At 41.3% G+C, this 12,905-nt stretch overlaps 1 protein-coding gene across 1 annotated transcript in view; it reads left to right on the forward strand.

Moving 5' to 3' along the window:
* The first annotated feature begins 304 nt into the window (after positions 1 to 304).
* LOC134540604 (ubiquitin thioesterase trabid-like) overlaps positions 305 to 12,905 on the forward strand; it is a 28,995-nt gene continuing 16,394 nt past the window's right edge. The window contains 6 exon segments of the mRNA XM_063383440.1: positions 305 to 505; positions 679 to 1,458; positions 6,113 to 6,304; positions 8,335 to 8,619; positions 9,549 to 9,748; positions 12,120 to 12,390. Coding sequence (XP_063239510.1) covers positions 1,013 to 1,458; positions 6,113 to 6,304; positions 8,335 to 8,619; positions 9,549 to 9,748; positions 12,120 to 12,390 — 1,394 coding nt within the window. The 5' untranslated portion in view covers positions 305 to 505; positions 679 to 1,012.

The following is a 12,905-nucleotide window of genomic DNA, read 5'->3' on the forward strand; positions in this document are numbered from 1 at the left end:
CCACGAGGCAATAATTATTTTAAAGCTTATTAGTTTCACAATACTTTGCTTAGTTTAATATCATTTCAATTTCATATTCCACCTAGAAAAGCCTTGATATAAGACAAAAAGATTGGAAAATTTTGATAGAAGATACAAATAAATAAGATTTGATAGTTGATTAATTTAAATTAAATTATTCAAATTTGTACTTTGCTTTAACTAATCGCATTCCATCCATTTTTGATTCAATCATACCGTTATATCGATTAGATCGACCTCGGCAACTAATCGTCATATCGTCCCAGTTTCTCAAAATGGCTCCTAAACCGTTGTGACGTAATGTTTTCCTTTGCCTATGTGTAAGCAGACTCCTTGAACAGTATTTGGTATTGTCAATATTTTTTGTTGAATTGTGTGTTCAGCTTCTGTTTTTGTTACGTAAGAACAAAGAAGTTGTTTGTTATCCATGGAATTTGGTAGTAAATCTTTGCAAGTTTATTCCTGCTCTTCATGCTGATGCAAAGTGAGTAGCTTGATTGTTTGGATTTTGTTGTTTTTTAGAGACTATCCCAGAAATTAACTTGCTTGTAGTGTCTCAGGATATTTTTCAAACTGATTTTCATATGCGTGCAAGAGTCTTACGTATTTGACAAATGTTTTGCGAAGTCTGATCCACTTTTTTCTTATTGTTTCTAGGGCTTGAAGAAAGCGGAGATCTGTCCACAAGACAACGTGGGTGTTTTTTTTCGTGCCCGTAATATCTTAATTGAAATACCTTTTGGTGTTGTTTGAAAAATCGAATCGCCAACATACGAATCTTTGTGCTTTTTGCACACACACACACGCACAGTCAATTGGCATGTTTTATTTTAGTGGCTTGTAGGTTTTTTTTTTTTCCCGTATGGTTTTTAAATAGTTTAAAAGAACACATGAAGGTGAGGGATATTTTTGAAAGCAAGTAACCAAATTCGTTTGTGCTCCTTTTTGGGGTAATTCGGAGACAAATCAGTCGATCGCAAGGGGAGTAATTATGAGTTGCGGGCCCTCCACGTCGAAATGGGTATGTGATTACTGCACGTACGCCAACTGGCCATCGGCAGTGAAATGCACGATGTGTCGCGGCGCGCGGCCGCTGCAGGAGATATACCGGCTGCGGGACGAGCCCTCGACGGGCCCCGCGCTCGCGTCGGGGCCCTCGGAGGGAGGCGGGGCCCCCCCGCGCTCGCCGCCCGGCGACGGCAAGTGGGGGTGCCGCGAGTGCACCTACCTCAACTGGCCGCGAGCCCTCAAGTGCCTGCAGTGCTGCTCCCCGCGGCCGGCCAGCTCGTCCAGCCTGCACGAGCACCTGCGACCGCTGCGCATCGAGCAGTCGAGCGAGTGCTCGCTCGCCGCCGGGGGGCTGGTCTCCGCCGCCCCGCCCGCCGCCGACAAGAAGGAGCTCAAGGAGGCGGAGAACGACCTGAGGGGCCGAGTGAGGTGAGCCGAGGCCCCGGGACGACTCGCGGAGCTCGGGCGATTATTTTTTTTTTTTGTAAATATGTAGTTCAGTGGTATTTCCGAATGATAATGGTAATAGAATAAAAGTATTTTCGGATTTTTAACATTTTTTTTCGCAAAACCGCTAAACTACATATTTACCTTTTTTTTTTTGTTGTTGTTTATTAAACTAGCCACAGTAATTTTTTGTCGCGGAAGGACGGCATGTTAACAATTCAATCGTAATAATTTCCTGAGTAGGCCTATAGGTAGGAAAATGTTTTGCAAAAAAAAAAAAATATATAGTTATGGCGTGACAACAGATTTTTTTTTTAAATTTATGTAGGATTAATTTATGCATATTATAATGTGCGACATTACGGAAAGACAGAAAATAACACATACTGTTCTCTATTCAATCTAAATTTGCATATTTTTTTTACCTCTAAATAGAATATTAATTTAACATGGCTCTGTATACTTAATATTTATATTTATGTTAATCATTTTACACACAACAATAATTTTTAATAGCTGTGTACTTGCATATTTCAGTTATGAAAACATATCAGATATAGTTACAGAAGGAAGTCATGAGGGAAATTTTGTCCCATTATTTTTTTTAAAATTTCAAGGACTTAATAAATTGTTAATAATTACATAACGAAAGGAACAAACACAGGTTAGAAGCAAATTGAGCTTTATTTACATCAATAAGAGAGTTAAAATTGTAAATAACCCTATCACTACCAATTAGACATTTCATTAGTGGATCAGGGAGTAAGTAAAAAAGACACATCACTTCTTGAAACTATGAATATATCACTTTCATTAGCGTTAAAATATATTCCTTTGTCGTCTGTTGCCTTCAAGCCCAATATTATAAATCACTTGGGAGCGATAACTCTTGAACGAATTATACAAATGTAACGAAACACGGAGTTCTTCCCAGAAATTACTTTGCATAGCACACATTTTTCTTGACTTAGTTTAGAGTTTTAAACTTCCAAACTAATACTTTCTTGTGGCGATGTTTCTGGAAGGTATTCATCGTTTCTTGGTAGTATAGTTTTGATATTCTTAATAATTTCACAACATACACCATTCTTCTCCCATCCATAAAACACTTAATTTATTAACAGCAAAGCACTGTTGCCATTTTCAGCTGGTACGACATGCTGAAACTAACGAAGTCCAATCACTGGGAGACAACTTTCCCAAGATGTGTAGCTTGCATTATCTTTTTTTTTTTTTTTTTTTTCAGGAACATACAGAATAATAAGAGATTTACTATTTGGCTGCAGCATTTGCAAAATTTTAAACTCCATTTACTACAATATTTTTTTTTTGAAGCTCAGATCTTAATATCACTCTCTTTACTTATCCGCCAGCACCATCAAAAAAATGCTTAAGTTCGTTTTTTTTTTTTTTTTTTTTAGGTTGGATGACGAACAAATGTTTTCTAGGAAAGAGAGAGATATTATTATTGAGTTATTTATAGCCGCTCAGGGTTGGCAACCACACATGGAAAAGGAGAATGGAAGGACTGTGTAGATAAAACAGGGTGTCTACTGTTTGCAGGTTTTGAAAGTCACGATGAATGAAGGACTGGTCTCAAAATTCACAAAAAGGTTTCTAGATGACGCTGAAAGTCACATAACTTTAACTTCCAGCAGCGTTTCTTGACTCCCCTTTTGTTTTTTTTTGACACCTTCAATTAAATATAAATATTTGGCAACTGTCTAGTTAAATAATTTGGAAATTATTCCTGAAAAGGTTTTAACTTTCTAATTTAAAAGTCTGTACGTTCACGCAAACTGTAGAACATTTCATAATCGGGCCCTAAATCTGATCATGTTAATTTTTGTGTTTAAATAATTACCCTTTGATTAAAAAAAACAAGCTTACAGGAAAATATTACTGTAAGGGTGTAGGTGGCCATTCCAGATCATCATTTTATATTTATGTTCCACACTGCTACTCTTTTGAGTTGCTGAACTCTCACAAAATAATAAAAAAATGTACATATCTAATACTTTTTGCATAATTAGCTGCCAAAATTGATTTTTAAAATTGATTTTTGCTGTTTGGTAGGTAATATAAAACTGGAACTTTTTAGTTTTAAAGTTAATTTAACTGGTTGCTATGTGATATGGTTTAATTTCTTTCAGAAAAAAAAATATTTATTTTTACCTGGCCTTTTAAAATCATCAGAATTTTATAAATTTAAAAGGTCATATAAGGAGAAGGCAGGAGGGTGTTTTGAGTGTGTAATAGCCCGTAAGCCCTCCCCTGGAATATTAGAAAAAATAAACTCTTTTCAAACAAAGTTTTTAAGCTATTTTGAAACTTATATCTCAATGATGGTTTTGCTGATTTCATCTTAAGAAATTTTGATATTCTTTCCTAATAAATTATCCATGCTCCGATTAGGTTTGTAAATTCTTATGGTAGAATTTTGGTAAAATAGTGTCATAATGGAAGGCAGAAAATACTTGAAAGTTTTTCTTTCTCAGTATTAGTGGAAAATTTAGGTTGAGTTTGTTAATGGGCTATATCCAACCAAAGGGGTAGAAATGCGAAAGGTTTTTTGAAAAACAGAAAAGTCACTATAACTCCCATAATATCACATCCATTTGAATGTATTATAACTCGTAGAAGTAATACCAAAAACTTTTGATATGACCAACCATATTTTCAAGGGGTTGAAAAAAAAAAGGCATGTAGGACAAAAAAAAATCATACCTAACGCCTTTCATAGGCACAACATCAAATTCAAACATATTGTTTGTTAATCTTATAATATTTATCTGAAACTAATGTCTGAAACATTTTTTGATTAAATAAACTATTGCTGCAAGGGGTTTAAAAAAGGATAGGGGTAAAATTTAAAAATAAAAAAAAATTGTACCTCTTTTAGTAGGTTCCTATCAAATCTGTTCAATTTGTTTGTAAATCTTATATTTTTTGTCTAAAACTTTTGTCTGGAAAATTTTTGATAAGACGAACCAATTTTTAAGGGGTTTGAAAAAATTAAGGGGTAGAATTAAAAAAATAATAATGATTTCTGTACCATGTACACTATTAAATCCGTTATGTTTTATTGTGAAACCCTAAATTATTATCTACAACATTCGTCTGAAATAATTTTTATATGACCAACCATTACTGCAAGGGTTGAAAAAACAGTAGTTGAATGACAAAAAAAAAAAATATATATATATATATATATCTGTGCTTGAGAAGAATATGATTTAAATGTTTTTTTATTCAAGTTCATGATTAATGTCGTAACAGGGTTTGACTAAATGCCTCCCACACATGATCAGTCTTGCGTTTGCTGTTGCGTTGGATGTGTCGTTTCATCGTAGAATGTGGAAGAAACTTTAGATGTTGCATTTGCAGTTGCACTTTTAGATAGATAAGGGGGGGGGGGGGGGGGGGGAAATAGCGAAGCAACCAAAGAGTATGAACGAAAGTGTCCGCCACGACACCCAGCTGATGAACTGGTTGTTCGGAGTGACAGTTTGGACTGTTGAGACGCTTTTTTCCAACACAACAGCAGTTTGGACTGAGGGTTCTTTATCCCACGGTGCGATTCGATGCGAAGCCATCAGTTTGTCAGTCCATCACTTCCGACTGATGAGTCCACCGTCATCGCACAGCATGGCAATTCCGTCTGATGGTGTGTGATGGCCTTAAGTATAAAGTCCAGAAGACGAATGATGTTTGGTACCAAGCAAATAACATCAAGTAGGATTTAGTCCTGGCTTTAGGTGAAATAATTTTTAATCTTAGTGCCATTACGTCAAATAATTTTAAGTTGAGATAATTTGGGACAAAATAATTGTAGGTTGAGTTAATTTAGGCCAAATAATTGATTGAGTGAATTTAGGTACAATTATTTTAAGTCTTGATTAGGCCAAATAATTTTAGGTCAAATGACTGGCCCAGGTTGTCCACAGGTTACGAAAAAGTAACGAATTAGAAATGCTGGTCACGAAAGACACAAACTCCCGAAATAAACAGCAAGTTGCTGGAAATTATACATCTCCAATTTGCAGCAGCACTGTTTCCAAACTTTGATACCTCACTTCAGATTTTTATTGCACATTTAATTGTAAGTATTTGTAGCCTGTCCACTTATGTAAAAATTATTTTTGAAAATGTTTTAGCCGTCCGACAAAAATCATTATATTCCACATCATGCTCAGTTTTGCTTGTTATAAAAAATTTAAAAAATCTTGTAGCCGCCAAAACCCAACTGAAAAGGAGAAAAAAACAGGGAAGGGGTTTTTTACTATGAAACCCACGGCAGTGGACAACTGGTGCTGTAGCAAATGATATTTAAATCCTTACAAAAAAAATATATATTATTTATTTATACTAAAATGCCTCTATGGAGCGAAAACAGACGACGTGCATTACAGGAGTTGATTACAAGCGGTTTGGTAAATTATAATAATCGTGCGCTCCTTCGTGCGGTCCCGCGGGGATGCAATGCAATAAATGCAATCGTTTGTGCAGTTTAAAACAATGTGGAAGTGAAGGAAAGCTTGCCAGAAGGTTCTGACGGCGGCTCAGACGGACAGACGGGCCAGCGGACTGAGTGAAGGTCTCCCGGGCGATCCATGAGAGTGTTCTTGTTTTGCAGGCAGCAGCAGCAGCCACCGTCCCAGCAGGGGGCCAAGTGGCTGTGCCCCGTGTGCACGTACGAGAACTGGCCCAAGGCGGGCAAGTGCGTGATGTGCTGCAAGGCGCGCAGCCCCGGGGGAAGCGCCGTGTCCTCGCCGGAGCGAGAGCCCTCGGCGGCCGGCCGCGACGACCCCCCGCCGGAGGACAAGAGGTGCGGCTCCCCCGCCCCCTCTACCCCCTTCCCCTCTTCCCCGGTCCGTTTTTGTGCAAAGCGGAAGGTCAAGTCGAATTTGGTACAATTCGTTCGGACGTGCGCCGTTGCATGTTGGGCAGTGTTTTGTCGTGGGGTGGGGAAAATAAAAAAATTGTTTGTTTGGCTCGAACTTCAAATTACATGTACCAGCACTGAAGCCATAAGCACAGTGTGTGTGTGTGTGTGTATATATATTTATATATATTATTTTTTTCCTTAAAAACAAAATCGGAAAGTTGGGGTGCGGGTCGTACATGTAAATCAAGTTGAATTTAGTACAATTCAATCGGACGTGCGCCGTTTGCAGTTTGGCAGTGTTTTGTCAGGGTAGTGGAGGGGGGGGGGGGGAATTCGGTAATGCGTTCTGTTTTGTGCCCGACGACGGGAACGGATGCCAGTTCCCGAAACGTCACTACTTACTGTGTTCGTTGGTGTGTCTCGTCCGTAGTGTCCGTTTTGTCTTCATCGTCATGTGTATTTCTCTATCCGCCGTGTTGTCCAGGTTTTTTTTGTCGGTCCTGTCTGCATTTATTGTTATTTGTTGTTGAAACGGTCTCGTTGTTAGCCCACTGTTTTCGTCTCTGCTTTTTTTTTTTTTTTTTTTTTTTTTCGCATGACTATATTCTTTCCACATAATTCTTGAGCTGTCTGATGTTTAAAGTTTGAATGTGTTCGTCTGTGCTTTCGTCGTCGTGTTGTCGATTGTGACGATTGGTCGGGAAATTCGGGAAAATCCCGAATTACCCGGGAAATTTTATGCTTTGAAAAAAATGCTGGAAATACCCAGGAATATCACCCCTCTGGAGATTCGCTTGATCTTTGTCCATACCGTAATTATATTCTAACAATTGACAAAGTCGTTGACTATGTACAAGTGCAATTAACTTCAATTATGAACAGTATGTTTAATAGCTATGGATTGCGATAGAAATATTTTTTTTTAAGATAAAAGATGCCATAGGAGAGTCAGCATTCGCAGACACAATCTAGCAATCCCGACACAATTTAAATTTAGGTTTGTAACGCTCAGACAAATGCTTTTAGAAGCTGATGCTAGAGCGTAGTGAATTCAAATTGTTTACCGAGCATCATCCTGATTTCCTTAATACAAATTGTAGTTTAATATCTTTATCATTGATTATTTCTGTTGTCTGTGTATTAATTTTTAATACCGTATATATTGTAGGTAATAAATGTTGGTTTTATAATGGCTAATGCTTGTTTTAGTGTAAACTTTATCATGCCAGTAGTTGGCAACACTTTATATTATATACCAGTATCGTTGCTTCTGCAAGGTGCATTTGTGGGCAAATTAATGTGATTCGGCATTTTTTACGATATGTTTACGTAGGTAAGTTTAATTACTGTTGGTATAAAGTAACTCATTACCGTCCTGCGTCACAATCGTATAACCGTTGAAGTAACAAACGGACATGTCAAGTGCGTAGAAAAATAACCAGCTTGGCGGGACAGGATTTTTGGGTTATCGCTATTTATCGTCTCTAATGTCTTGAATTAACGTTGGTATAATGTAACGTATTACTGCCCTGCGTCACAATCGTATAACAGTTGAAGTAACAAACGGACATGTCAAGTGCGTAGAAATTAACCAGCTTGACGGGACAGGATTTTTGGGTTATCGCTATTTATCGTCTCTAATGTCTTGAATTAATGTTAGTATAATGTAACTCGTTACCGCCCTGCATCACAATCGTATAACTGTTGAAGTAACAAACGGACATTTCAAGTGCGTAAAAACTTACCAGCTTGGCGGGACAAGATTTGTGGGTTATCGTTATTTATCGTCTCTAATGTCTTGAATTAATGTTGGTATAACTTAACTCGTTACCGTCCTGCATCGCACGTGTTACTGCACTGCGTCGCAATCATACAACTGTTGAAGTAACAAACGGACATGTCAAGTGTGTAGCCTGGCTGGAGACAGGATTGGCGGGTTATCGCGGTGTGTCGTTTCCTGTCGTCGGCAGGACCATCGTCCGGCGCGACAGGAACCACCAGACGGCTGCCGAGTCGGCGGCCAACAACTGGGACCACGAGCGGCGGCGCAAGCAGGCGCGGCGCAAGCTGCGCAAGACGGACTGGCAGTGGCTGAACGCGTGCGCGGGCGTGGTGGACGGCGACCCGAACCCTGTGGAGGCGTACCTGTCGTCGGGGGGTGACCCCGCCAGGCAGCTGTCCCCCGGCGAGGTGGCCCTGCTCAGCCGGCCGTCCGCCTTCGACACGGGCTACACGCTCGTGCACCTCGCCATCAGGTGCGTCCCCCTGCCCCCGCCCTCTCGCCGTCTCCCCGTCTCTCCGTCACCCGGGAGTTCACGTGTCCTGCCGAGCCAGGTAGGTGGACGTTGGCCAGGGAACATTTCAGCATAAAGAAACTTAGCTTTTGCATATTTTCCCCCTACAAATGATGTATTTTTTAAAAATTTAAACCTTTATTTGCGTTGTGTACTTAATTAAATATGGGGCTAACGACTTTCATAATTTTCAATTTGGTTTTATGTAATTTTTCCACCCGGCAGCCCCCACTTACGGTTTAGAGTGTTGCCCCGGGATCCGATGAAGCTAGCATCCGCGCGTGGGTAAACTTCGCACGGGCGTGTTAACATTGCCAATCATCGCACATTTTGTACTGAGATCGACTTCAAAACGTGAGGGTTTTGGAGTTGTACACACCTTGTGTCAACTTCCGTGTGATCGTTCATGTGCGCGTTTTGTAAACATGTTGACGTGAACCTGTTCACCTGAAGTGGTTTTGCGGTCTGTGTAACTGCACCCTAAGCTGTTAGTAGGGTGTGTGCTTCCTTACGTCCACACAGATGTAATATTTTCCATATTACGGGAGTTACAGCAACATTTCTGTTTTTCAAAAAAACCTTCCCCATTTCTACCCTTTTGGTCGGATATTGCCCATTAACGAACTCAACAAGATTTTACACTACTAGGTTTTTATGTATTAGTATTTCTTTGAAATCTACCTAAAATGACTAGAGTGATATTATAAATATGGTTGGAAAAGTATATATTTTATCAATTTAAAAAAAATTTAAATTAGTATCAGTATTTGATTTAAATATAAACAAAGAGTTCAGTAGTTCACCGACGTGGATGCTGCAGATCGGGAGCTGTCTCTCGCCCGCACAGGGGGGAAGGGGTTTGACGGTAGAGCGCTTGTGTGTGTCCTCAGGTTCCACCGGGAGGACATGCTGGCGACGCTGCTGTCCCAGATCGAGGGCTCCGGCTCGGGGGTGAAGCGGGTGCCCTCTTACGTCGCGCCGGATCTGGCCGCCGACATCCGGCGACACGTCGCCGCCACCATGCGCGTGCGCAAGGGCTCCTTCCTCTGCCACTTCGTCACCGAGATCACCACCTTCGCCCTGCCGGCCGGTGAGCCGAAGCACCTCCGCGTGTCCCGGGAAGAAACACAACCGCTTAAAACCCTTTGTTTGAGGCACACAGAAATATACTAAAAATAAATTAGAATCTATTGCGTAACTTTTAGCAGACGTGGCGGAAGGAGAAAAATTAAAGCAGCCAATGTTGCTTGTTCTTGTTAGGATCGCCAGATAGCAGCACAAGGCTTACTCACGCGAGGTATTTCGGCAATACCACTGAAACATTGCGAATAGTAACCTTTTTTTGCAGAGTGGTATGATAGAAATACCACTACAAAACAAAGGGTTTTAAGGGGGTGACTCCCATTTCAGGTCAAGATTTTTACATTCACAGAAATTACAGATAAACTTTTTAGACTTTTTCAATTGTTTAACTTTCACGAAATGAAAAAAAAAATACAGTGCATACTTTTTTTTGCGTAATCAGCTGCCAAAGTTACGTTTTTTAACATTTTTGGGTCGTACAAATAAGGAGAATTTAATTTATTGCAGAACTGAAACTTTTTTTAGGTTAACTGCAATGCCGCTGGCTACTTCAATATATGGTTTGAATTTCTTTCGGAAAATGTTAATTAATTTCTACCTGGCATTTCAAAATTCTCAAATTTGTTACGATTATGACAGGCATGAAACATAAAATGAGTTTTTGTGATAGAAATGCAAATTATATCATGAAGTAGCCAGTGGCATTGAAGTTAAACCTAAAAAGTTTCAGTTCTGCAATAAATTAAATTCTCCTTACTTGTACAACCCAAAAATGTTAAAAATGTAAATTTGGCAGGTAATTATGAAAAAAGTATGCGCTGTTTATATTATTTTTTCATTTCGTGAAAGTTAAACAATTGAAAAAGTCTAAAAGTTGATCAGTGATTAATATAAATATAAAAGCATAACCTGAAATGGCAGTCACCACCTTAACTAGAGGGCCCCACTACTGCCTTTTCCTTTTTTATTTTCCTTGTTTGATGTGTGAACTTCAATTGTGTCAAGTGAACTATTGATCTTACCTATTCATAATTTCTTTTAAAATTGACCATTTAATTCCCATTGGATTCCGGACAATTCAGTAGACTCAAATGCCTTTGAATTCAAGGAAAATTGTGCGGTAAAGTGAATTGAATATGAGAAAATATTAATAATAGCTTAAACAATAATTTTTCTCATTTTAAATTATTTTTAGCCCAACAATTTCCCTAGATGGTAATTCTGAAGGTCGTCATATTTCGTAGAGAAAAATTCAAATTTTTTTTTTTTTTTTAAATTTCCCAACATCTTTTATAATAAAGAATTGTGATACTTGAAGTATTTTTTGTCTAATATTAGTTTTCAATTGAATGTTCATTATTTTGATGTGTTAATAGTAATACTTGAAGTAAATCAAATACGAATAAAAAAAAAATTTGTATTTGTAAATTTATATATTCACTCACATCTAATACAAGCCAGGGGAATTTTATTACTGGCTTGCTAATGTCCGGCATGCGTTGCGATTTTGTTTGTTTGTTTGTTTGTTTGTTTTTTTGTTTGTTTGTTTGAAGTAAGTACACACATACAAAATCTTTAATTATATCTCTCCTCTATACACCCATCTCTTTATGTCTGTATATGTCACTATAGCAAAGAGAATATTTAAAGTCTTATGTTTTTCTAACCTGTCACAGGTGTTGACACAGGTATATTGAACATGCAACGTTGTATCGAAAATTTCAAAGAAATCTTCGAAGGAACACTCGAGAGACATGAAGGTTTTGAAGGGACGAACGTTTACCGTTTGTATTTCAGCAGCTGCGCGTGTAGGGGAGCGGGGAGTGGACACTACCCCGGGGTGTATTTCTGCAGCTCTCTCCCTCCCCCTCCCCCTCTTTCTTCCTTTCCCTCTCCATCTCCCCCTCCCTCCCCCTTCTCCCCCTCAAACCCTCCCCCCTCTCTCCCTTCCATACCCCCCTCTCTCCATCTCCCCCTCCCCCCTCTCCCTTCCATACCCCTCTCTCCATCTCCCTCTCTCCCCCTCCCCCTCTCCCCCTCTCTCCCTCCCCCATCTCTCCCTCCCCCTCTTTCTTCCTTTCCCTCTCCATCTCCCCCTCCCTCCCCCCTTCTCCCCCTCAAACCCTCCCCCCTCTCTCCCTTCCATACCCTCCTCTCTCCATCTCCCCCTCCCCCCTCTCCCTTCCATACCCCTCTCTCCATCTCCCTCTCTCCCCCTCCCCCCTCTCCCCCTCTCTCCCTCCCCCATCTCTCCCTCCCCCCTCCCCCTCTTTCTTCCTTTCCCTCTCCCTCTCTCCCTCTCTCTCTGTGTGTGTCTGGGAGCGGGGGGAGCGGGCGTGACCCCCCGGATGATGCGGGGGCGGGGCCCCTGGTTGCAGAGGTGGAGGACCTGCCGGGCGCCGTGCAGGAGCAGCTGTTCGACGAGCTGCTGGACCGCGACGCCCAGCAGCAGCTCGAGTCGGAGCCGCCCGTCATCAACTGGTCGCTGGAGGTGACGGCGCGCCTCGGCTCCCGCCTCTTCCCGCTGTGGAACCGCTCGTCGGGCGACTGCCTGCTCGACTCGGCCATGCAGGCCACCTGGGGCGTGTTCGACCGCGACAACACCCTGCGGCGCGCCCTCGCCGACAGCCTGCACCAGGGCGGCCACCTGTGAGTCGACAACCTCCCTGTCGAGTTCTTCGGCTGGGGTCGCAGATCAGGAAAATACATATATTGAAGCAGGGGCGCAACAACAGGGGGGGGGGGGGGGGTGCAAGGGTATTTTGCCCCCCTTCTGAAACTTTGAAGGGGGGGTAAACGGGGGGGCAAAGAAAGTGCTGCGTAATCAATTTTTTAGATAGTAAAAACTGCTTAAATAGCACCTTTTTTCCACCTCGAAATACAAAATTTTTCCCGGGGGAGGACACCCCCCCTCCCCCCCCCCCGGACCCCACCGCCGCTTCAATAGGGGGGGGGGGGAAATAGATGATTCATCATAAAAAGGTATTTTGCCCCCCCCCCCCCAACTCCTCCTTTGGAAATTCAGTTCTCCCCGCCCCTGCGTTGGAGTGTGCTGCGTCATTTCTACCTGTCCCCCTGCCGTCTGCTCCACCGGTTCCCCACACACCACGTGCCTAACCACGCGGTATTGCCAGGGATAGGGAAATTTTTCGCGATCGCGAATT

Source organism: Bacillus rossius, chromosome 17 (genome assembly GCF_032445375.1).
Source record: "Bacillus rossius redtenbacheri isolate Brsri chromosome 17, Brsri_v3, whole genome shotgun sequence".
Classification (NCBI taxonomy): Eukaryota; Metazoa; Arthropoda; class Insecta; order Phasmatodea; family Bacillidae; genus Bacillus; species Bacillus rossius.